Below are 27,009 nucleotides of genomic sequence, written 5' to 3'. Positions count from 1 at the left end.
GCATTAATTATAGGTAAAGGACCTTTGATGACGTCACTCCGGTCATCACATGGTACGTCACATGATCTTTTACCATGGTGAATCACCATGGTAAAAGATCATGTGACGTACCATGTGATGACCGGAGTGACGTCATCAAAGGTCCTTTACCTATAATTAATGCTCACCACAGGTCCTATTCAGTAAAGGGGACAGAAGGAGATGCCGGGCCGCAATCAATTGGACTAAGGCGAGTTAAATGATTTTTATTTATTTTTTTTAACCCCTCCAGCGCTGTTTTACTATGCATTCTGTATTCAGAATGCTATTATTTTCCCTTATAACCATGTTCTAAGGGAAAATAATACAATCTACAGAACACCTATCCCAAGCCCGAACTTCTGTGAAGAAGTTCGGGTTTGGGTACCAAACATGTGCGATTTTTCTCACGCGAGTGCAAAACGCATTACAATGTTTTGCACTCGCGCGGAAAAATCGCGGGTGTTCCCGCAATGCCCGTGTGAAAGGGGCCTTAGGGTAGTATCCTCATTTAAGTATCTGGGAGTTGACATCTGCATCAATCTCCATAGATACATACCGATAATTTACTGCCTCTACTAAGGAAGTTTAAAACTAAGGGTCCATTCAGACGTCCATAGTGTATTGCGGATCCGCAATACACCCGACCGGCACCCCCATAGAAATGCCTATTCTTGTCCGCAATTGCGGACAAGAATAGGACATGTTCTATTTTTTTTCCGGAGCCGCGGACCGGAAGATCGGAGGCGCGTTCCGAAAATGCGGATGTGGACAGCACATTGTGTGCTGTCTACATCCATGCCGTCACCATAGAGAATGAATCGGTCCGCATCCGTTCCGCAAAATTGCGGAATGGATGCGGACCCATTTGCGGACGTGTGAATAGAGCCTAAGGCTGCCTTGTGGCATAAACTGCCCAAATCACTAGTGGGTAGGGGTAACCTAATTAAAATGGTGCTGATGCTGCAACTCCTTATATGTGCTCCATAATTTTCCAGTATGGATCCCTACGCATTATTTTTATAAAATACAGCAAATATTTTGGTTCCTGTTGTGGAAGGACAAGAGAAGTTGAATTAAATATGAAACTCTACAAAGGGCCAAGGATGCGGGTGGTTTGGCGCTGCCTAACCACTTATTATACTTCCTTTCAGCTCATCTGCAACACTTTAAGGCCTCATGCACACGACCGTATTTTTTTGTGGCCCGCAAAACGGGGTTCCGTTTTTCCATGATCCGTGACCGTTTTTTCGTCCGTGGGTCTTCCTTGATTTTTGGAGTATCCACGGACATGAAAAAAAAAGTCGTTTTGGTGTCCGCCTGGCCGTGCGGAGCCAAACGGATCCGTCCTGAATTACAATGCAAGTCAATGGCGATGGATCCGTTTGACGTTGACACAATATGGTGCAATTTCAAACGGATCCGTCCCCCATTGACTTTCAATGTAAAGTCAGGAGTTAATATACCATAGGATCTGAGTTTTCTCCAATCCGATGGTATATTTTAACTTGAAGCGTCCCCATCACCATGGGAACGCCTCTATGTTAGAATATACCGTCGGATTTGAGTTACATCGTGAAACTCTAATCCGACAGTATATTCTAACACAGAGGCGTTCCCATGGTGATGGGGACGCTTCAGGTTAGAATATACTAAAAGAACTGTGTACATGACTGCCCCCTGCTGCCTGGCAGGTGCTGCCAGGCAGCAGGGGGCAAAATCCCCCCCCCCTTTCCCCCCTGTAGTTAACACATTGGTGGCCAGTGGGCCCCCCTCCCTCCCCTGTAGTTAACTCATTGATGGCCAGTGGGCCTTCTCCCCTCCTAATTAAAATCTCCCCCCTATCATTGGTGGCAGCGGAGAGTACCGATCGGAGTCCCAGTTTAATCGCTGGGGCTCCGATCGGTAACCATGGCAACCAGGACGCTACTGCAGTCCCGGTTGCCATGGTTACTTAGCAATTTGTAGAACCATTATACTTACCTGCGAGCTGCGATCTCTGCGTCCGGCCGGGAGCTCCTCCTACTGGTAAGTGACATGACATGACTGGCCACCAATGAGTTAACTACAGGGGAGGGAGGGGGGGGGCCCACTGGCCACCAATGAGTTAACTACAGGGGAGGGAGGGGGGGGGGCCCACTGGCCACCAACGAGTTAACTACAGGGGAGGGAGGGGGGCCGGCCGCACTTACCACTAATGAGTTAACTACAGGGGAGGGGGGGGCGGCCGCACTGGCCACCAACGAGTTAACTACGGGGAGGGAGGGGGGGGCAGCCACCCTGGCCACCAATGTGTTTACAGGGGGGGGGGGGGTTGCCCCCTGCTGCCTGGCAGCACCTGCCAGGCAGCAGGGGGCAGTCATGTACACAGTTCTTTTAGTATATTCTAACCTGAAGCGTCCCCATCACCATGGGAACGCCTCTGTGTTAGAATATACTGTCAGTTCTGAGTTTTCACGAAGTGAAAACTCAGCTCTGAAAAAGCTTTTATGCAGACGGATCTTCCGTCTGTATAAAAGTAACCTACGGCCACGGATCACGGACACGGATGCCAATCTTGTGTGCATCCGTGTTCTTTCACGGACCCATTGACTTGAATGGGTCCGTGAACCGTTGTCCGTCAAAAAAATAGGACAGGTTTTTGACGGACAGGATACACGGATCACTGTCTCGGCTGCAAAACGGTGCATTTTCCGATTTTTCCACGGACCCATTGAAAGTCAATGGGTCCGCGAAAAAAAACTGAAAACGGCACAACGGCCACGGATGCACACAACGGTCGTGTGCATGAGGCCTAAGGGATGGAATATGGCGTGGGGAGAGGAGGTAGGCTAGTTGCATGGGCGTCTGGTTGTTATTCACCACTAGCAGTCCTGGAGGAGGATGTAGACCCTAGGTTTAAATCTGCTCCAATTCTGGTGCTTATGAGGACGGTGTGGACTAAGGCTAGAGTGATCTAGGGTATCTCAGGACTGTTGAATATCTCTCCTATCTGGAATAATCCTCTTTTACCTGAATTATCCCAATTAACGGGGTTCTCCCAATGGGGAAGGAATGGAATTTGGAATATTGGCCAGTTATACTCCCAGGGACTTCTAATGCAGTTTCAGCAGCTGTGTTCTGAGTTTGGCCTCCCCTCCACGCATTTCTATAAATACTTGCAGCTGAGGCACGCATTGGATGCGCAATCCAGGCTTTCCTCACTACAGTACACGACTAATTAGACGCTTGATTCTGTGGTGGCAACAGGGTCAGTTAAAGGAGCCATCTCAAAAGTCTGTTTTTCATTGCATGAGGACTACTTGAAACAATTCTCGACTCCGAATTAAAGCAAAATGGGAAAAGGATGTGGGAACAATTGCTGACACCCAGTGGGAAGAAGTGCTTGCATTAACCCCAAATTTATCCCTTAGTGAAGCAGCTAGGCTATCGCAGCTGTTTATGCTACATAGAGTATATAAAACCCTGGTATTTCTCTATAAAATTGGATATAGGACTGACTTCTGCTGTCCAAAGTGTGGGGAGGCAGCGGCTGACTTATTTCACATGATGTGGAGCTGTGATAACCTGAAAGTATACTGGCATGACGACGTACAACTAATAAATAAAACATACAGTGCAAACTTTTCCCTTGATCCGAAAATGTGTCTGCTTGGTATCTTTGATGCGGACAGCTTACAGCCGTCTATTATTATAGGTATTAATAGAATGCTATACCAGGCACGTAAAACACTGGCAGCTAAGTGGATTCAGCCGCTTCCTCCAGTTATAGCAGAGTTTATTGCTAGGTTGAATGATTCCATTGGAAAGGGGGGTATATCTCAAACGAAATTGCCTTTTCAAAATTTGAGTATTTGGGGTCTCTGGATAGACAGATCCGTAGTAAGTAGTCCTTGGCTGGCTCTTAATAGAGGCATGGTACGCATTATGGGATAACATTGCTCAATGTGTTGGGTGAGTGGAGGCTATTGATGGAATGCTGCCGCTGCCCGTGGGGGGTGCTACCGCCTGTGTTTTCTCATTAACTGACAAAGAAATGTATGCTATTCTAGCCTGCTGCTATTTATGTACCGGTTATATTGGCTAAAGACTGTTATGTTAATGTCTCGGGGGGGGATGGATTTGTTGTTGTGGGATTACACTCTCTGTTTATTCTTTGACTAATTATGATTGAATTGTCTACACAATGTCTTTTTTTTGAATCCACATGACTTGTTTTGCACTTGTTTTGTACATGTTTTATAAAAAAGAAAATCTTTTAATCAATAAAAATTATCTAATAAAAATAAATAAATAAAAAAAACACAAGGAAGAGCACTCCCAAACCTTATGCATCAAATTGGCATCTGATTTACCAAGGGCGGTTACCATTGGCTCTGATTCTTATGTTATAAAGCGGCATTGGCATTTTATAAGATCTATGAATAAGACAAAGCTGAAGTAGCCACTGCGCTTCACATAATTTCAGGCTGGGAGTGTGTTCTAAAACATTGATCCACCGTTCACCAGAAACGGAAAGCTGTAGACTTTACTACCATCCTCATTTCATAGCTTCTGTCTTGTTGGTGACTACACAGAAATGTCAAATACTATGAATTATCTGCTCTCGGCTTCTCATAAGCCAAGTACATGAGCAATGAAAGTATTCTTCTAGACCAGCCATCCTCAAACTGCGGCCCTCCAGCTGTTGTAAAACTACAACTCCCACAATGCCCTGCTGTAGGCTAATACCTGTAGGCTGTTTGGGCATGCTGGGAGTTGTAGTTTTGAAACAGCTGGAGGGCCGCAGTTTGAGGATGCCTGTTCTAGACTATTTAGACAAGCATCTGGTCCATGGTTCTATAATGTATGCATTTCTTCTTCCTATGAAAATTTAGATGTTGATGGCCTATTCTCTGCATAGGTCATCAATATCACATCAGTGGGTTTCCAACACCGGGCACCCCACTACTGATTAGGTATTTGCATCAGGCACATAGCCAGGAGCAAAAAGCTTCTATTTAGTGGCCACGCCAGCATGCTGCAGTTCAGCTACCATTCAGTGTCTGAAGGAACCTTCTTAGATTTTTTTGCCATTCTTAATGTTTGCTTTCAGATGATATTGTTTGGCCAGGAGGTGAAGAGTCTCTACCAACCGATGCTCAAGATCTTATCACACGACTTTTGAGGCAGAATGCAATGGATCGACTTGGGACAGGTAATATTCATCTATACACAGTACATGTTCTGCATATGTGGTTTTTTTTTGTTGTTTTTTTTTTAAGAACCAATTTCCAAATCTATGTACAAATATCTGCCATTGTAAAGAGAACTCTCTATCCAAGGAATTAGGGTTTTTATTATTGATAAATACAGGATGGGCTAGAAAAAAACAGAACCTTTTTTCCTTTGTGTGGTTTGTACAAGATAATTGAAGAATGATGTGCCCGTTTCAGGTTTCTGACAAGCAGCTACACGTTGTGCCCATCTTATGTTCAGGAACACCTTCTGCAACACCGTGCGTTTCTTTTCTTTTCAATTTTCTTTTTATTGAAAAGCATATATGAAAATGCAATGCAAACAATATAAACAATCTAATATATAAAGCTGAGTGTGTGTGTGTGTGTGTGTGTGTGTGTGTATGTGTGTATGTCCGCTAAAGGAATCCGCGCCGTCGCATTTACAATCACAAAATTTAGCATACAGGTACATCAGGTGTCGGGAAGGTTTTAGACTTGGTCTCAGCTCTCTAGTTCCTGAGAGATTCCCAAAAAATGCATTAGCCAATAGAAGTTTGGTCACATGACCCTTATCAGCCAATAGAAGCTCGCAGGTCCTCCAGCCCATTACATACAGTTTTACTCCAGGTTTCCATAACAACCCAGCCATTTATCTTCACTGCTGTAGGAGAGCTTTAAGAAAATCTGTCACCAGGATAATCGCTATTGCAGGAAAGCCATAGCCTAATAGCACTTAGTACCTTATTTCAAGATGTGCCTTTGTTCCAGCTATAGATGTTTTTATCCTCAGAAAATCCAGTTTATTTGGTATGCCAATGAGCCAGTAAGGTGCCAAGAGGGGCGTCACTCTTGCAGGAAGGAGCCCAGACACGTCCCCTGCCACAATGTGTCCACCCTCAAAAGACTTAAAACCCCGCCCCCAGGTCCCACTAAGCCACTGCCCTTATCTGGTTAGGCCACGCCCCCTCCCACTCCTGAGTCGACGGGGATTGAAAATAATGAAGGTAAAAATCAACTTCTGTCAGCTGCAGAGGTGGGAGGGAGGGTGACTTTCTCCCTGCAGCTCACACTCAGACAGCACAGTGCTGCTGTATTACAGTGAGCTGTTCAAAAGGACATGACCCCGATTCGGTCAGGCCACGCCCCCTCCCACTCCTCAGCCGACTGAGATTGAAAAAATGAAGTTAAAAATCCACTTCTAGGTCCCGCTAAGCCATGGCCATATCTGGTTAGGCCACGCCCCCTCCACTCCTAAGCCAACAGGGATTGAAAAAATGAAGGTAAAAATCAACTTTTGTCAGCTGCGGAGGTGGGAGGGAGGGTGACTCTCCCTGCAGCTCACACTTGGACAGTACCGTGCTGCCATCTTAGAGTGAGCTGTTCAAAAGGGCAAGCCCCCGATCCAGTAAAGGCCACTGTCAAGGGGGTGGTATGCTATGAAAGTCACTGTTAAAGGGGAAGGCTGTTATAAAGGTTAGTTAAGGGGTGGGGGGCTGTGGAGGTCACTGTTTCGGGGGCGGGGTGCTGTAGATGTCACTGTTATAGTGGATAGTGTTGATATCTTTTAACGACACACACAAACATTTAAATGAAATAGATTAACCACCTCCGGACCGCTGTACGCACAGACGCGTCCTGGAGGTGGTTGTTTAATTCCTCCTGGACGCGCCGGCGCGTCCTCTCGCGAGACGCGAGATTTCGGTCACAGCCGGCCCGCGCATGCGCATCGCGGGCCGGCAAAAGTTAAAGGACTATTGCATCAGCAACCTGCCAGCCAATGATCGTCGCTGGCAGGTTGCTGATTTTTAAAAAATCGAATCACAAGCCAGATAACAGATCATATTAGTAAATATGATCTGTTATATGGCTTCTCTGCTGGTCCTTTTCGTCGGTTGGATCCAGCAGAGAAGCAGACATCACTGTGAGTACACACCAAACACTGCCCTTAGCCCCTGATCACCATCCATCACCCCCATCATCCAAATTAACCCCTTGATCGCCCCCTGTCAATCACTTAGTGAAAGACAAAAAGTGATCAGTGTAAACTGACACTTTTTTTTTTCACTAGTATTGGCTGTTAGGTTTTAGGGATAGTTTAGGCCCCTTGGTTAGGTAGTTAGCGTCAGTTAGCGCCCACCCCACCGCACCGCAGTCACTTTTATTCGCTGTTTAGCGTATCGCTAATCAGCATTTGTACTTTTATAGTATCTGTAAGTGATCAAAACTGATCACGGTCAGATCTATAATAGTATTAGTGTCACTTTAGTTCGCCCTCCACCCAAAACGCAGTGTTTGCCCGATCAGGCCTGATCGGTCGCCCACACGTGCGTTCACCCACGCCCGCCCCACCGCAGTGACAAAAAATTATTTTTTTTTGATCACTGCACATTCACTTTACACGCTCTGCGGCGATAAAAAAATCAGTTTTGATTATTTTTATCAACCGCAGCGGCCTCCGGTACTTCGCTAGCCTCCCCTTTGTAAGACAGGCTTGCTTTTTTTCTTGGGTAGTCTCAGGGAATACCCCTAAATTTAGTAGTCCAAATGTCAAACAGGGGGTATTCTTCTGAAGAGGCCTACAGGATTCTGACCCAGTCGGATGAGGAGTGGGACGAATCTAGCGGGTCAGAATATGAACCTGTAGAAAGCAGTGGCTCTCTGACCCAACGTTCGGACGAGGAGGTTGAGGTCCCTGGCAGCACCAGGCGGTACCGGCCCCGTGTCGCTAGACCACAGGTTATGCAGGATCCGCTTCAAGAGCAGCAGAGTGGGGCTGTCGCTGCCGGATCACGTGGTGAGGCATACACCAGCAGCGCAGCCCTTCCTGGACCTAGTACCAGCACTGCCGTACAACATGGTGAAGTAGCGAGCACCAGAAGGGCAGTTGAAGCTGGTACGGTGGCACGTGCACTAGTTACCCCGTCGCAGCCACCGCACAGACAGGCCCGTAGAGCCCCTAGAATCCCTGAGGTGCTGGCAAACCCTGATTGGCAGTCACCAACTTCAGCCGCACCAGTAGTTCCCCCTTTCACCGCCCAGTCTGGAGTTCGGGTTGAGACGGCTCAGATCAGTACGGCCCTGGGATTTTTTGAGCTGTTCTTGACTGCGGAGCTCTTGGACTTAGTCGTGGCAGAGACCAACCAATATGCCACACAATTTATAACCGCAAACCCGGGAAGCTTTTATGCCCAGCCTTTCCGGTGGAAACCAGTCCAAGTTTCCGAACTTAAAATTTTTCTGGGCCTTCTCCTCAACATGGGCCTGACAAAAAAGCATGAATTGCGGTCATATTGGTCAACGCACCCAATTCATCACATGCCCATGTTCTCTGCTGCTATGTCCAGGACACGATTTGAGGCCATCCTGCGTTTCCTGCACTTTAGCGACAACACCACCTCCCGTCCCAGAGGCCACCCAGCTTTTGACCGGCTCCACAAAATTCGGCCCCTCATAGACCATTTCAACCAGAAATTTGCAGATTTGTATACCCCTGAGCAAAACATCTGCGTAGACAAGTCCCTAATACATTTTACCGGGCGCCTTGGCTTCAAACAATACATCCCAAGCAAGCGTGCCCGGTATGGGGTCAAATTGTATAAGCTCTGTGAAAGGGCCACAGGCTATACCCACAAATTTCGGATCTATGAGGGAAAAGATCAGACCCTGGAGCCGGTCGGTTGCCCTGACTACCTGGGGAGCAGTGGGAAGACAGTCTGGGACTTGGTGTCACCCTTATTCGGCAAGGGGTACCATCTTTATATGGACAATTTTTACACAAGTGTGGCCCTCTTTAGGCATTTGTTTCTAGAACGGATTTGCGCCTGTGGCACCGCGCGAACTAGTCGCGTGGGCTTCCCCCAACGGCTTGTAACCACCCGTCTTGCAAGGGGGGAGAGGGCTGCCTTGTGTAACGAAGAACTGCTCGCGGTGAAATGGAGAGACAAGCGTGACGTTTACATGCTCTCCTCCATTCACGCAGACACGACAATACAAATTCAAAGGGCAACCCGTGTCATTGAAAAGCCCCTCTCAGTCCACGACTATAATTTGCTCATGGGAGGGGTGGACTTCAATGACCAGATGTTGGCTCCCTATTTAGTTTCCCGCAGAACCAGACGCTGGTATAAGAAGGTGTCTGTATATTTAATTCAATTGGCGCTCTACAATAGTTTTGTTCTCTACAGTAAGGCTGGGAGAACACGATCCTTCCTCAAATTCCAGGAAGAGATCATCGAGAACCTCCTTTACCCAGGAGGTTCCGTGGCCCCATCCACCAGTGTAGTTAGCCGTCTACACGAGCGACATTTCCCCAGTGTCGTTGCTGGTACCTCAACCCAACCGCCACCCCGAAAAAAATGTCGTCTCTGTAGCAGGAGTGGAATAAGGCGTGACACCCGCTATTTCTGTCCTGACTGTCCGGACCACCCTGCCCTATGCTTAGGAGAGTGTTTCCGGAAGTACCACACACAGGTACACCTAGCATAGGGATCACATCTCACCAGGACAGGCACACAGGGCTATTAGGGCCCTTTCTCTCACAGCTGCTGCAAACCTCTCCTTTCACCTGGGATAAAGTGCATAACGTACTTCGCCACATCTTTGGGCGATTTGCGCTTTGCACATTGTCCCATGGGGAAGGAGAGGTTTGTTCTATAAAGGTAAAAAAAACAAAACAAAAAAAAATTACCGGTAAGTAAAAAAGTTAAAAAAAAGTTAATATGTTCTGTTCTAAAGTTAATAAAGTTATTGCTTTGCGGCCTGGTTTTTTCTTTTTTGTTTTGTTTTTTTTACCTTCCAGGTGGACCAACCGATCGACTAGCTGCAGCACTGATGTGCATTCGGACAGAAGCATTGCGCTGCTGTCAGATTACACGCAAGTCGGTGTATGCGGCGCTGCAAGACGAGATTTCTCCTCTGCAGTAAAAGATATGTTTGCCGAGGCATATGAGCTGAGGAGGTGGCGGTGTTCATATACTTTGGCAAACACTTTGTATATATAAAAAAAAAAATCCCGGCAATGATTTATTCATCCACATCGATTGATGTGAATGGAGAAATCTGGTTTGCCAGGGCATACGAGCTGAAGTGGGTATGGATGTTGGGCGGAGCTCCTATGTCCTGGCAGACGCCTTTCCCCTCCTTTTTCTTTTTTTGGCAGAGATTTTTTCATCCACATTGATCGATGCGAATGAAGAAATCTGTGCCGTTCATTTTTTTCTTTCAGCCCAGAGGCTGAACGGAAAAAAAAAATCTCATTACCCGTATGCTCAATATAAGGAGAATAGCAGAAACTCCTAATGCTGGCCATACATGTAATGATTGCGGAGACCCTCAAATGCCAGGGCAGTACAAACACCCCACAAATAACACCATTTTGGAAAGAAGACACCCCAAGGTATTCGCTGAGGGGCATATTGAGTCCATGAAAGATTGAAATTTTTGTCCCAAGTTAGCGGAAAGGGAGACTTTGTGAGAACAAAATCAAAAAAATCAATTTCCGCTAACTTGTGCCAAAAATTTTTTTTTTCAATGAACTCGCCATGCCCCTCATTGAATACCTTGGGGTGTCTTCTTTCCAAAATGGGGTCACATGTGGGGTATTTATACTGCCCTGGCATTTTAGGGGCCCCAAAGCGTGAGAAGAAGTCTGGTATCCAAATGTCTAAAAATGCCCTCCTAAAAGGAATTTGGGCCCCTTTGTCCACCTAGGCTGCAAAAAAGTGTCACACATCTGGTATCTCCGTACTCAGGAGAAGTTGAGGAATGTGTTTTGGGGTGTCTTTTTACATATACCCATGCTGGGTGAGATAAATATCTTGGTCAAATGCCAACTTTGTATAAAAAAATGGGAAAAGTTGTCTTTTGCCAAGATATTTCTCTCACCCAGCATGGGTATATGTAAAATGACACCACAAAACACATTCCCCACCTTCTCCTGAGTACGGAGATACCAGATGTGTGACACTTTTTTGCAGCCTAGGTGGGCAAAGGGGCCCACATTCCAAAGAGCACCTTTCGGATTTCACAGGTCATTTACCTACTTACCACACATTAGGGCCCCTGTAAAATGCCAGGGCAGTATAACTACCCCACAAGTGACCCCATTTTGGAAAGAAGACACCCCAAGGTATTCCGTGAGGGGCATGGCAAGTTCCTAGAATTTTTTATTTTTTGTCACAAGTTAGTGGAAAATGATGATTTTTTTTTTTCATACAAAGTCTCATATTCCACTAACTTGTGACAAAAAATAAAAACTTCCATGAACTCACTATGCCCATCAGCGAATACCTTGGGGTCTCTTCTTTCCAAAATGGGGTCACTTGTGGGGTAGTTATACTGCCCTGGCATTCTAGGGGCCCAAATGTGTGGTAAGGAGTTTGAAATCAAATTCTGTAAAAAATGACCTGTGAAATCCGAAAGGTGCTCTTTGGAATATGGGCCCCTTTGCCCACCTAGGCTGCAAAAAAGTGTCACACATCTGGTATCTCCGTACTCAGGAGAAGGTGGGGAATGTGTTTTGGGGTGTCATTTTATATATACCCATGCTGGGTGAGAGAAATATCTTGGCAAAAGACAACTTTTCCCATTTTTTTATACAAAGTTGGCATTTGACCAAGATATTTATCTCACCCAGCATGGGTATATGTAAAAAGACACCCCAAAACACATTCCTCAACTTCTCCTGAGTACGGAGATACCAGATGTGTGACACTTTTTTGCAGCCTAGGTGGGCAAAGGGGCCCACATTCCAAAGAGCACCTTTCGGATTTCACAGGTCATTTTTTACTGAATTTGATTTCAAACTCCTTACCACACATTTGGGCCCCTAGAATGCCAGGGCAGTATAACTACCCCACAAGTGACCCCATTTTGGAAAGAAGAGACCCCAAGGTATTCGCTGATGGGCATAGTGAGTTCATGGAAGTTTTTATTTTTTGTCACAAGTTAGTGGAATATGAGACTTTGTATGAAAAAAAAAAATCATCATTTTCCACTAACTTGTGACAAAAAATAAAAAATTCTAGGAACTCGCCATGCCCCTCACGGAATACCTTGGGGTGTGTACTTTCCGAAATGGGGTCATTTGTGGGGTGTTTGTACTGTCTGGGCATTGTAGAACCTCAGGAAACATGACAGGTGCTCAGAAAGTCAGAGCTGCTTCAAAAAGCGGAAATTCACATTTTTGTACCATAGTTTGTAAACGCTATAACTTTTACCCAAACCATTTTTTTTTTTACCCAAACATTTTTTTTTTATCAAAGACATGTAGAACAATAAATTTAGAGCAAAATTTATATATGGATGTCGTTTTTTTTTGCAAAATTTTACAACTGAAAGTGAAAAATGTCATTTTTTTGCAAAAAAATCGTTAAATTTCGATTAATAACAAAAAAAGTAAAAATGTCAGCAGCAATGAAATACCACCAAATGAAAGCTCTATTAGTGAGAAGAAAAGGAGGTAAAATTCATTTGGGTGGTAAGTTGCATGACCGAGCAATAAACGGTGAAAGTAGTGTAGGTCAGAAGTGTAAAAAGTGGCCTGGTCTTTCAGGGTGTTTAAGCACTGGGGGCTGAGGTGGTTAAATATACCCGAGCGAAGACGGGTCCTTCAGCTAGTATGAGTATAATTCTGAACATAAGTTATTAAACATAGAAAGGGTTAGAACCTGAGAACACTCTGACTTCTGAGACTACATGTACAATATGGAAAGGTATATTAGCATAAAACAGAAAATACAAGGAAAGAGTATAATAATGTCCCACTAATAAGACCAGCCTGTGTAAATTATTAAATCAAAGGATTAAGAAGAGGTTAGGGGGGCGTGGCCAGCAGCCAAGATGGCCAGACGCAAGTGAGAGGAGCTCTGTGGCTGGGACCACAAATCCTGGCAGATCCGTGACCATTCGAGCCTGACAGACATCCTGACCCAGCCCTGCAGCATATAGCACTCATATAGCACGTGCAGCAATATCCCTGATCACCCAGCAGCCTAAATGCAGCCTCCTGTATAAATAGCTCAAGAAAGCAGGACCAAACTGCCTGACTTCATAAGCAAACCACTGTTGTGTATACAAAGGTACCAGACATCTCTGAAGAATATAAACATTGAGTCTGCTACCAATATCATTGCATATATACAGCACGCTATACTTTTTTAGAGCCCTGACTATCGCAGAACTGTGTACTATTCTGATATAACAATGGGGCCACAAAAAACACAGAGCGCCACTGAAAAATTGCGTGAATTTGCTAGACAACCAGAAGACTGGGTCGCGGTCGCCATTACAGCAACAGAATATGCAAACTAGAGCAAGTACAGCGTCTGAAATACCGACCCAAGTAACTTCCCAGGAGGAAGATTATGAAGAACCTACTCAAACAAGTAGCCTCACAGGAAAATTTAAGACAAAGTTGAGATAGATCTGGGACTACTGTGCCAAGACCTGCATAATCTGCGAGAAAGGGTCTAACACACTGAAGAACGCATATCCCACATAGAGGACTCCACCGCTACTGTTCCTAGAGCCATCTCTGATCTTAATACCGAAGCGGGGCAATGAAAAAAAGAAAGCAGACGACTTAGAAAATAGGCTCTGTTGAAACAACATCAGAATCATCAGATTGCCTAAAAGAGCTGAAGGCTGGGCGCCAGATGAGTTTATAGAAAATTGGATAAAGGAACTTTTTCCAGATGCAAATTTCTCCTCAGCCTACGCGGTAGAATGGGCCCACAGAGTACCAGCAAAACCTTCTCCACCGGGAGCACCACCTCGCCCCATGCTTACAAGGTTCCTCAACTGCAAAGACAGGGACAGGATATTGGCTCTAGCTAGAAGGCGACAAGAAATCAAGTATGACAACGCCAGAGTCTCCATCTTCCCAGATTTTTCCATGGAACTGCAGAAACAACGTGCCACCTTCACTGATGTCAAGAGACGTCTGAGAGAAGCTAACATCCCGTACTCTATGGGCTATCCTTCTAAACTCAGAATGGTGTATAGCGACAGAGCGGTCTTCTTTACTTCACGTGGAGAAGCTTCCGAATGGCTGGCCTTGCGGCGACGATCCCCAAGACGCTGAGACTCCTGTTACATCTAGAGAATGGTCACCTGACGACACCAGCAAACTGGTTTGCTTTCACTGAGACATATATGATATTTGTAATTCCTCCGTAATTTCTTCATTACATTTTGCCTCACTCTCGCTAATGATTTAGGGCCTTGTTATATACATGCACCTAATTAAAATGGATACATCAGTTCTGTGGCCGTAGCCCGCATGTCTCTGCCAACTGACATCGAAGGCTGGTGCATCCCGGTTTTACTGGCCTAAGGTCTGAAATAAGAAATGATTACAGACCTAACACTCAGACAACATAACGTTAGGGAACCCAGATTGTTCGCAATTTTAGTTTCTTCGGTTCTGCAATAATTATGTTCTGTTCATTGCTTGCAGTTATTCATGTAGCAATGTTACACGCCAATACATCCACTGCACTTGACTTCACTTCTGATCATATATACCTGCCTTTGAATCCATGGCTGGAATGTTAGGGGTTTGGGGACACCACAAAAGAGATCTATTGTGCTTGCTTTTATCAGACACTCTAATCCACAGATTTTGTGTCTTCAAGAGACGCATCTTATCACTAACACCTCTCGTGTATTAAAGAAACCTTGGGTTCAATGGGCCGCACACTCATACCATACCACTTCTTCACGAGGTATGTCCCTGTTAGTACACAAACAATTGTGCCGGGAGGTGAAAGACCTACTCATTGATTCAGAAGGCAGATATGTCTTTGTTCACTCTCTAATTGACAATGTACAATATAGATTAATAGGGATTTATAACCCACCCCCAGTTTCCATGCAGGTTCTACACATGGCTGCTACATTCGCAGCCACCTATCCACAAGCTAGAGGAATCTGCATGGGAGATCTAAACATGACGTTGGACCCCTCTCTTGACTGCTTTCTTGGCAATGCGAACCCAATAAACACAGGGACTCCCTCAAGACTTTATAGGTTTCTGACTGAATTTAGATGGTTGGACCTCTGGAGAGCTAAATATCCCACAGACAAGGTATACTCCTGCCACAGTGGTGGACACAACTCCTTAACCCGAATAGATTAGATGTTAGGTAATGAGTTACTGATGTTAAATCTTCGTGCAATAACATACCTACTCAGGGGGATATCAGATCACTCACCGATACTGGGCACTCTGATGCGGGGCACGCTATCAATAATGTATAGGATGAATATACATGCATTCTGGCTGAACCTCTTGGGATCAGCAGATGGCATCCCTTACCCGCTACGAGAGTTTCTGGAAATACACGCAAACGAACCTAACCTAGGACTGGTGTGGGACACCTTAAAGGCATTTCTTCGAGGGTCCTTAAAAAAAGACACCAAACGTTCGGAGGCGGAGCTGGAAACCCAGTGTACTACACTGGAACAGCAATATATTAATCACCCGACAGACATAAACAGAAACGCATGGCTCGAAGCGGGAAGACAATATTTAGCGACACTTAAGGACAAGGCTGATGGGAAATTATTTTTCATGAAAACAGACAGCGTTCGAACTGGGAAATCAGCTACTGGCTTAATTAGTCTGCCATAATTCACCCTCCTCAACGATTTTAGCAGTTAGAGACCCTGCTGGACATTTACACAACACGCAAGAGGCGATTCTCCGCACGTTTACACACTTCTACCAAGATTTATACAGATCTAGCATAACAGCAACTGAAGCAGAGATAGCTGCATATTTAGAGGGCATATCCCTACCTACTCTTACTACAACACAACGTACCCAACTAGACCAACCAATTAGCTTAGAAGAAATAACACAAGCAATATCAGACCTTAATAATGGGAAATCCCCCATCCCAGATGGGGTCCCCAAAGAAGTGTATGCTAAATATGTGGAGGTACTAGCTCCTCAACTGTTATCCACCCTCCAATTCTCCTTGGAAAGGGGACACTTGCCCGAGACTTTTATGGAAACCACTATTATACTATTACTAAAACCTGATAAGGATCCCTTAGAGGGTGGCTCATTTAGACCCATAGCATTATTAAATGTAGACTACAGAATTCTGGCCACTCGTTTAAATCTGGTAATCCTATCATTGGTTCATCCAGACCAGACAGGATTCATGCCAGGGAAATCCATCACTGAGCACATCAGGCGGGTCCAGGTAGTTACGCAGGTGGGGTTCTCCTTAAATGAGGATTGGGCCCTGGCTTCATTAGACGCTGCCAAGGCATTCCATTCTATAGAATGGGCCTATCTGTTAAACTGCCTGAAAGAGTTTGGATTTGGCCCACAATTTCTCAAATGGATTACCCTCCTGTACAGCAGCCTGGTCAGTAGGCTATTGATAAATGGAGAGCTATCTGAAAACTTTCCTCTTCATAGAGGTACGAGACAGGGCTGCCCTCTGTCACCACTCTTGTTTGCACTGACAGTTGAGTCTCTGGCAATTAGGGTGAGGAGAAGCAGAAATATAACCGGGGTGACCATGGGAGAAAGAAGTCAATATAGGACTATTTGCAGATGATATGATTTTATATTTATCATCACCTGACACTTCCCTTAAAAATGCAGTGGCTTTGATAAATGAATTCGGGGAGTTTTCGGGCCTACATATTAATTGGGAAAAATCAGTTTACATGCCTCTAGGCAAGACAGGTTGGACAAGTTCCTCCCATGTGGAAAGACTAAAGGTGGTAGACACCTTCAAGTATCTAGGGGTAAATATTACTAAAAGATATACTCAGGCCCTGTCACTCAATATTTACCCCTTGAAGGACCATATATGGAACAAGCTCCAAAATTGGAAAAAATTACCCATCTCGGTGGCAGGATGTATTAATCTAATTAAAATGATTATACTTCCTAAGGTGTTATATGCCCTCCAACACTCGGAGGTACCTATACCTAAATTGATATTTAGAGAAATGGACTCCTTGACTAGAGTTTTTATATGGGGACGATCACGTGCTAAACTAAGTCTAGATGCATTAAAATTACCAAAAACCGAAGGCGGTATGGCTTTACCAGATTACTATATATATTATTTAGTAGGTCAGCTGAGACTTATTAGAACTTTGTATATTGCGGAGGACCTCCCCACTTCAGAATACTTTTTAAAGCGTTTCCTAAACTCTTATTGAATATGGTCAGTCTTGGAAATTCCTCCTAAATTCCAGAGACCGCTGCTGCCGCTGCATAGGCTGGCACAAACGATCTGGAAAGAAGCAAAATTACTGACCCAGTTCACGGGGGTTGTCTCTGATATACCCCTATTGACCAATCAATCGCTGCCACAGATACAAGTAGTCATGGGGGCTGAAAGATGGCAGGCGACAGAGGTTAAAACTCTCAGAGATATATACGATCAGGGAGTATTAATAACATTTGAAACACTGTCTCAGAAGTATAATATTCCTCACACCCACTTCTTTTCATATTTACAACTTAGGTCGGCCATACAGACCGCATTACCGAGCACCAACACCACGATCTTGAAATATCCACTAATAGGGGTTGTTAAAACCCAGGGTCCCAGAGGACTAGTGTTGGCAATTTATTCCCATTTAGTACAAGCAAAGGTTAAGAAAAGCCCTCTCAAGGTAATAGATAAATGGAGAAAAATTATTCCCACACTCACAGAAGAATCCATAACAGATTTATTGGAATCACATTTATAGGTATCGCCAGCAGTTAATAATAAAATTATACAACTGTACATTATTTAGCAAACATATTTAACGCCAACTAAGCTCTACAGAATGGGTAGAGTATCATCCACAGCATGCCCACGATGTGGAGAACTAGAAGCAGACTTCTGGCACACAGTGTCGGACTGGGGCGCCTAGGGCCCACCAGTGGAATTGATTTTGGGGTCCCACCCTAGAGCTGGAGATATTACTTGTTCATTTTTCAGTCTCGCACACATGAATGTATGCATTATAGCACACAATACAGTAACCGTATGCTAAACAGAACAGTATTGTGCACTGCACTATATCAAATTGTTTCTCCTTAAGCAACTCATTTAGTTTAGTTAGACATCAGTCACACATGGACATTCCATGTCCTAGATGAACCACCCAGTCCCCCAGCCATCCTAAACAATATCCAAAGTGAAGGAAATGTTTCCTGCATATTCAAAAAGATAAATTTATTGAAGTGATCACAGTAGCGCCCCGGCCTCCTAACAGCGCACCGAGCTCAGTGCCGTACATTGTATAGCGGCTGTGCTTGGTAATATCCTCAGCCCCTTTCACTTCTATGGGGCTGAGCTGCTCCTAGGCCACTTGATCAATGAACGTGACGTCACATGGCCCAGAAAAATCACAGAGAAGGGCTCACAGGAGCCCCGGTGCCTTCTCAAACAGCTGATCGGCAGTGGTCCCAGGTAGGGATCGACCGATTATCGGATTTACCAATATCGGCCGATATTCAGGATTTTCAAAGTTATCAGCATCTAACCTTGCCGATATGCCGATAACGAATCGCGAACATGGATCGCGCTGCTATCAACGCGATCAATGTTCCCTCAGCAGCACAGGGAAGAAGGAAGCAGTCCCTCCCCCCTGTGCCGCTGCCACCAGTGAGAGGCAAGAGGGGAAGAGGAGGGGAGGGGCTGTGGCCATTGCGCCACCAATGATGTTAACTCAGTTATTAATTCAAATATAGGAGGCGGGTGAATCATATAGCTGCACCCGACCTCTATGAGAGGTAGCTGCGATCCGCAGCAGTTAACCCCTGCCGCACCTGAGGGATTAACTGCCGCGCATCGCAGCTACCTCTCATAGAGGTCAGGTGTCGCTATATTTGAATTAATGGGAAAGCTATCTTCATTGGTGGCAGTGGCAGCTTCTGATCGGAGCCCCAGCAGTGTAATCCTGGGGCTCCGATCAGTTACCATGGCAGCAAGGACGCTACTGAAGCCCTGGCTGCCATAGTCAGCTCCCTGCTGCCATGTGTACTATGCACAGGGCAGCAGGGAGAGTGCGAAGTCCTATTCACCCTAATAGAGCTCTACTAGGGGGAATAGGACAAGGGATTAAAAGATCCCAGGTTCTAGCCCCTAAGGGGGGAAATAGTTATTAAATAAAATAAAAGGACTCTCCTTACTTCCCACAGGGTCCACTGTTTGACCTTTTGATAATATATCATAGACAGGATAATACTCTCTGTTAGGCACTGACTGTATCTTATTGTTGTAAGGTTATCTAGGCACTTGCACTTTACGTATATATATTGTAATTACCACACGTCTGCGGTCTGAGTGACATTTTAAAGTGTTCTTAATGTCTGTGTGGCCAGTGGTCACAACTCTATTTTGTACCAATAAACATCAGTGATTTTGTATAAAGTCTTGCTGTTTGAGTTGTGATTTGGAATTTATATAGATCCATATATCTTTTATTGGTTGCGCTATGAGTGATAATGGATCACATACTTGATAAATAATAGGGAAACAGTGTTGGTTTATCGCCTTACTTCCCAGTTCCCTCCCACAGTAACTTACCCCAGTGCTGCTGTGTGGAGTAGTGGGACCAGTGAGAGAAGAGAACTGAACTTTATACTGGAGGCACAGTGACACAGGAGGTCAGAGAGAGCAGCGTCTCCATTATCTCCTGCTGCTGCCTCGGCTCCTCTGGCTCCAACCCCTCCTCACACATGATGGAACTTCACACTGCAGAGAGCAGGGGGGGAGCTGTCTGCTCATGTCGGGTCAGTGAAGTTTACTTTGGAGAAAGGAACAAGCGCTGCAAGGTATTGTGCTGTCCCTTTCACCAAAGTAAAATGATGTGTGCCAGTGCTGCAGTCCAGCACCTGATAACAGCCAGGCGCCTGAAAGTATAGTAACTGCCCTGCTGGTGGCTCTGGCTGTAGTATAAGCAGGCAGGCAAGGGGCCCACCGGGCATTTCACCGGCTTCCCCGTGAGCCAGTCCGACCCTGCTGGCACATGATATGGAGTTGCAGTCCTATTGCCACATTCTGGAGGGAGGTGACTGCCTTTCTCTCCAATTTGTTGCCGGTTCAGATAGATTGCACTCCTCCTGAGATTTGCCTGCTGGGACTTATGAACGAAGATAACTGGGATCACTACATGACAATATTTTTGAGAGAGTAATTATTTATGGCACATAAATGTATTGCCTTGAGATGTTATGATCCCAACACACCGACGCTATCCATGTGGAAATTGCAGATAAATCAAATTTTACCATATTTAGTGATGGTGTTTAAAAACCATAACAAACCTAAAAAATTTGAAAAGGTCTGCAGCTTGTGGTGCAGCTCTCCACACACGTTGTACTCTGCCTCGAGACTGTGACAGGCCCTGTCCACAGCCCAGCGATCCTTGGATCGGTCGGTTTAGTGGCGTCACAGGAATGTTTTGTACAAACTTCCAACAAAAGATAGGGAATGTTACAGCAGTGCAGTGGATAATTGGAATACTTACACGAAATGGACTTGTTATACCCATTTGTATTATGACATGCAACACGATTGTAAGATGTTGGTATTATTTCTTTTGTGTCAATAAGAGTTAGGCTACTTTCACACTAGCGTTCAGGGCTCCGCTTGTGAGTTCCGTTTGAAGGGTGTCCGCCTGGCTGTGCGGAGGCAAGCGGATCCGTCCAGACTTACAATGTAAGTCAATGGGGACGGATCCGTTTGAAGATGACACTATATGGCTCAATCTTCAAACGGATCCGCCCCCATTGACTTTCAATGTAAAGTCTGGACGGATCCGTTCAGGCTACTTTCACACTTAGAAATTTTTCTAAGTTATAATGCAGACGGATCCGTTCTGAACGGATGCAAACGTCTGCATTATAGGAGAGGATCCGTCTGATGAAACATCAGACGGACCCGCTCTGAACGCTAGTGTGAAAGTAGCCTTAAAAAAAAAAAAAAAAGTTAGACTAACAAAGGAGTCAGAGGTAAGGAATTGAATCCAGAGGCCCACACTTTTGGAAAATTTAGATTGTGTATGTTAGGAGAACTTGCTAATTCTTCAATGCAGTATAGTTGCTCAACATTGAAGAGCCATTGAGAAATAGAGGGGCATTGTGTGGATCTCCACAGAGGTGGAATGAGGATTTTGGCAGCTGCTATTAAGAAAGAAAGGAGGACTCTGTTCGGCACACCTCCGGGAGTCATCCGACCAATTGAGAAAAATCTGAGGTGTTCAGTCCAATATGGAAGATGGATTTACAGGCCCAGATGGATTTACATCTGAATTTTACAATTTTGAGGAAACTCTAACACCAAACTTAACAAAGGCTTTCAACAGAGCTATTGAAACAGGAGAATTTCCAAAAGAAGTGTTATGCGCAAATATAATTACTCTACCTAAACCCGGAAAAGACCCGGATTGTCCAGCCAATCTACACCCTATATCCCTGCTCAACGAAGATATAAAAATATTTGCCAAATTACTGGCATCAAGACAAAAAAATATCTTATCGGACTTGATAGATCAGGACCAAGTTGGTTTCACGGTAGAGAGACGAGCACAAGACGGAACCAGAAGGGTCCTTAATCTGATTACTAGAGCTGAGACAAAAAAAAACACCTTCTCTGCTCCTCTCCCTGGATGCAGAGAAGGCATTTGACAGGGTAAATTGGCAATATATGAAAGATGTTTTACAAAAATTCGAGTTTCCGACCTCCTTTATCAAATCGATACTTTCAATGTATACTGCACTTTCAGCGAGGGTCCTATGCAATGATGTATTTTCAGAACAATTCGATATAACAAACGGCACCAGACAGGGATGCCCTTTCGTCACCCCTGCTGTTTGTGCTAATTTATGGAACCCTTGGCTGAACACATCAGGAAAAATGAAAACATCAAAGGCATAATTTCTGCAGGATATGATAACAAAATCAATCTGTTCGCAGATGATGTGCTAATGATACTCACGAACCCGGAACAGTCCTTAATTAGCCTCCAGCAAGAAATAGATACATTTTAGTAAAATATCCTATGACAAAGTATCAAAATCCCACATATATGGAATCAATATTTCAGAAAACACCAAAAATGATTTAAAACAAAGATATCCATACGCGTGGATTAAACACTCTATTACATACTTGGGAGTAGAATTAGCAAGTAATAGCAAAAAGATTATTACTGAAGATTTCCCTAAATTATACCTAAAAATAAAAAAAAAGTCAATCTCCAAAAAAATAATTGGAGCGGGTTCGGACGACTAACTCTATATACAAGATGTTTCTTCTTCCCAAATTGTCTTATCTTAGGGTATTACCAATACAAATCCCCAAAACTCGCCTACTCAAATCCCAAACCCAAATGTCACAGTTCATATGGAACAGAGAGAAACCTAGAATTGCTGCATACATACATCCTTCAAAACAAATTGAGCAATGGAGGCATCTCACTTCCAAATATATTAGCATATTATAAAGCTAACCTGCTACAGCAGTCAATGGAGTGGTTTAAACCTGTAGAACACCAAAAACTTTGGGTCAAAATAGAAACTGAAATAAATGGAATAAAGAACTGGACATATAAATATGAATAGCGATAGATCTAGCTGTATTGTACATTCTCTCACCCCCACTGCAAAAGCAGCCATAGAGGTCTTGGAAACAAATGAATTTACACATATTGATCAAAGACAAAAAAGATGCATAAAATACCTTTAATATCACTACAAGCTTTCACTGGATTGAACTCACTAGTTAACTGGTCAAACAAGGGAATAAACTACCTGCAGGATATCATAGATAATGAGAAAATAAAAAGTTTCAAAACCCTAGATAACCAATATAATCTGACCGCGGGGGAAAAAACAACCTACAAAAAACTCTCCAAACATCTCCCTAAATACCCTACACAGGAAATTCCGATCTCCGATACAATTTCCAATGTATATCCAAATAAGGTGAACACAAGAATTTATATGAAATTCTTAACAATGACACTCAATTCTACATACTCAACTCACACAAAAAATGGGAAAAAGACCTAGGAAAAATATTCCAACCTAATGAATGGATAAACGCACATAATATTTTACGCAAAGCGACAGCATGAATTTCCCACAGAGAGCCGGCATAAAAAATGAACACGAGATTGTACTATACGCCAAAAAAAGTACATGATTTTTACCCAGAAAATTCTGATAAATGTTGGAGACAATGTGGTGGGGTAGGAACGATCAAACATTTTCTGGCCGTGCCCTAAACTAAATAAATTGGGGAACGACTAATACACCTACTGACAGGGAAAAGAAAAATCCTCACACTGGAACTACAGTTGTTAAACTTAGGAAATCTCCATTCCTGGGGTAGTTTTTCATTTGCCATATTGCAATTGCTACGAGAATATCTATAGCTAACCTTAGGAAATCACCTAAGATCCCAGAGATCTCAATAATAATAGACATGGTATCAAACAATTATATTTCCGAACAAGCATTTGCATGGCAAACTGGACGAGACCTAAATGTCTAAAGGGATGGAACTGCTGGCTAACTCACTTCCCCAGAAGAACCTAATCACTTATAACTAAACACACATACTCAAGATTGAACAAAACATTACATGGTAACATAGATCCTTACCAATCCTGTTTGAAGCCGAGGTGGAACATTCATCAATTATGTTCTAATATGTGTTAATTTTAACAACGAGATATTTTAACAGAGTTTTCTTTTATACCCTACAATAAAACAACATTTATTAGTTGTTTATACACTGCGTGCAGAATTATTAGGCAAATGAGTATTTTGACCACATCATCCTCTTTATGCATGTTGTCTTACTCCAAGCTGTATAGGCTCGAAAGCCTACTACCAATTAAGCATATTAGGTGATGTGCATCTCTGTAATGAGAAGGGGTGTGGTCTAATGACATCAACACCCTATATTAGGTGTGCATAATTATTAGGCAACTTCCTTTCCTTTGGCAAAATGGGTCAAAAGAAGGACTTGACAGGCTCAGAAAAGTCAAAAATAGTGAGATATCTTGCAGAGTGATGCAGCACTCTTAAAATTGCAAAGCTTCTGAAGCGTGATCATCGAACAATCAAGCGTTTCATTCAAAATAGTCAACAGGGTCGCAAGAAGCGTGTGGAAAAACCAAGGCGCAAAATAACTGCCCATGAACTGAGAAAAGTCAAGCGTGCAGCTGCCAAGATGCCACTTGCCACCAGTTTGGCCATATTTCAGAGCTGCAACATCACTGGAATGCCCAAAAGCACAAGGTGTGCAATACTCAGAGACATGGCCAAGGTAAGAAAGGCTGAAAGACGACCACCACTGAACAAGACACACAAGCTGAAACGTCAAGACTGGGCCAAGAAATATCTCAAGACAGATTTTTCTAAGGTTTTATGGACTGATGAAATGAGAGTGAGTCTTGATGGGCCAGATGGATGGGCCCGTGGCTGGATTGGTAAAGGGCAGAGAGCTCCAGTCCGACTCAGACGCCAGCAAGGTGGAGGTGGAGTACTGGTTTGGGCTGGTATCATCAAAGATGAGCTTGTGGGGCCTTTTCGGGTTGAGGATAGAGTCAAGCTCAACTCCCAGTCCTACTGCCAGTTTCTGGAAGACACCTTCTTCAAGCAGTGGTACAGGAAGAAGTTTGCATCCTTCAAGAAAAACATGATTTTCATGCAGGACAATGCTCCATCACACGCATCCAAGTACTCCACAGCGTGGCTGGCAAGAAAGGGTATAAAAGAAGAAAATCTAATGACATGGCCTCCTTGTTCACCTGATCTGAACCCCATTGAGAACCTGTGGTCCATCATCAAATGTGAGATTTACAAGGAGGGAAAATAGTACACCTCTCTGAACAGTGTCTGGGAGGCTGTGGTTGCTGCTGCACGCAATGTTGATGGTGAACAGATCAAAACACTGACAGAATCCATGGATGGCAGGCTTTTGAGTGTCCTTGCAAAGAAAGGTGGCTATATTGGTCACTGATTTTGTTTTTGTTTTGTTTTTGAATGTCAGAAATGTATATTTGTGAATGTTGAGATGTTATATTGGTTTCATTGGTAAAAATAAATAATTGAAATGGGTATATATTTGTTTTTTGTTAAGTTGCCTAATAATTATGCACAGTAATAGTCACCTGCACACACAGATATCCCCCTAAAATAGCTAAAACTAAAAACTACTTCCAAAAATATTCAGCTTTGATATTAATGAGTTTTTTGGGTTCATTGAGAACATGGTTGTTGTTCAATAATAAAATTAATCCTCAAAAATACAACTTGCCTAATAATTCTGCACTCCCTGTACCACCGCAAAGTTAATAGCAGAGACTAGTTTATGTTTTAGACTTATTTTAAAACTACAACGACCGGAAAACTAGATGTTGATAATGCTGTAATATTTATGGTATTTTCTTTTGTTTCTTTATAACTTTCTTCTTTTATTTCTATTACTTTTTGTTTATTAAAAAAGATGATTATACTTCCTATGCAAATTAATGTACATTCTCTGTAACAATATTACTTTGATATATCCATTGGAATTAAGTATATTTAATATTAACACCATACAATGATTTGTACAATCCTTTTTTCTGCACAAAATCTTGAAAAACCCAATAAAAATCATTTTGATGGAATATTGCATGTTGAACAGCCTCACAACACGCATATCAATACTGCTCTCCACAGAGTTCCACTTGACTGGGAGGGAAGGATGTGACAGACATCATTTGTTAAACTGCTGTGGTAAAATGAAAGCTGAGCTCTGATTGGTTGCTGTGGGTAACAGACATTTTCTCTGTAGGAACATTTTGATGAATGAGGTCCAATAAGCATTATCCTGTACAAACGTGGTTCTGTTTTTCATGGCCCACCCTGTATTTAGCCCTCACAAAACTAAATTTCTCTAAAATATAACTTTGTTTATAAAATAGTGTCTTTACACACTACACGCATGTTATGCAGATAGGCCGACTTGCGTCCAAAGTCAGTGCCACTGTTCTTTTGCCTGGTGCTGCCCACCTCATTTTCCAATTCCCTGCACCACTGAATGAAAATCACAAGACCTTGTTGTTGTGATTAAAATAAAGCTGTTCCATTAAAATATTAGCAGGGGAGAGATGACACTCAGCACTTTGAGGTCTGAACCAAGCAGAGCCTGAGATTCAGCAAGTGTATGGATTAGGTGCAGGGGGTGATCACTTCAGCCCCCGCACCACTCTTGGCCACACTCTCAGAACCTGGAAGTACTTTTTCTCTACCCCAAGCAAGTACTGCACCCCAGATGTTGTACCCAGAATATTGAGCACAGTATCATTGAAGTATGAATCATCTGGGCTTTAATCTAAATATAAAAAAAAATATATATATATATATATATATATATATATATATTCATTCACTCTGATTCCTTTTTGCTCAACTTCTTCTTAGTTTGCTTATATACTATATAATATATACTCAGGAACGTGAGTTCATCTAAACAGGATAGCTTCTGGCTGTTGTGCATGTTCAGAGAGTGATTAGATGACCAGGCTGGGAGCTGTGTGGAATGAAGGATAACCGTAAACTCAAATGCATATGCAATGCCACTACATGAAGCACTGTTGCTGGCCAATTCTGTGGGCAGCTCAAAATGACAATGAAGCTGTGGAGCCATCTAAAGATGAGAATATTTTCTGTAATGACTTGTAACCGGAAATCTGTAAATTGAGCTGTTAAAGAATATATTGAAACATGTTATGAGACCAC

The 27,009-nt window shown here is 43.7% G+C and overlaps 1 protein-coding gene across 1 annotated transcript in view; it reads left to right on the top strand.

Moving 5' to 3' along the window:
• Nucleotides 1-27,009, top strand: part of MAST3 (microtubule associated serine/threonine kinase 3) — a 163,412-nt gene that overhangs the window by 96,480 nt on the left and 39,923 nt on the right. The window contains 1 exon segment of the mRNA XM_040417822.1: nt 5,114-5,215. Within this exon segment, the coding sequence (XP_040273756.1) occupies nt 5,114-5,215 (102 nt within the window).

The sequence above is a fragment of the Bufo bufo genome, chromosome 2 (genome assembly GCF_905171765.1).
Source record: "Bufo bufo chromosome 2, aBufBuf1.1, whole genome shotgun sequence".
NCBI lineage: Eukaryota > Metazoa > Chordata > Amphibia > Anura > Bufonidae > Bufo > Bufo bufo.
This window is presented reverse-complemented; position numbering and strand designations above follow the sequence as displayed.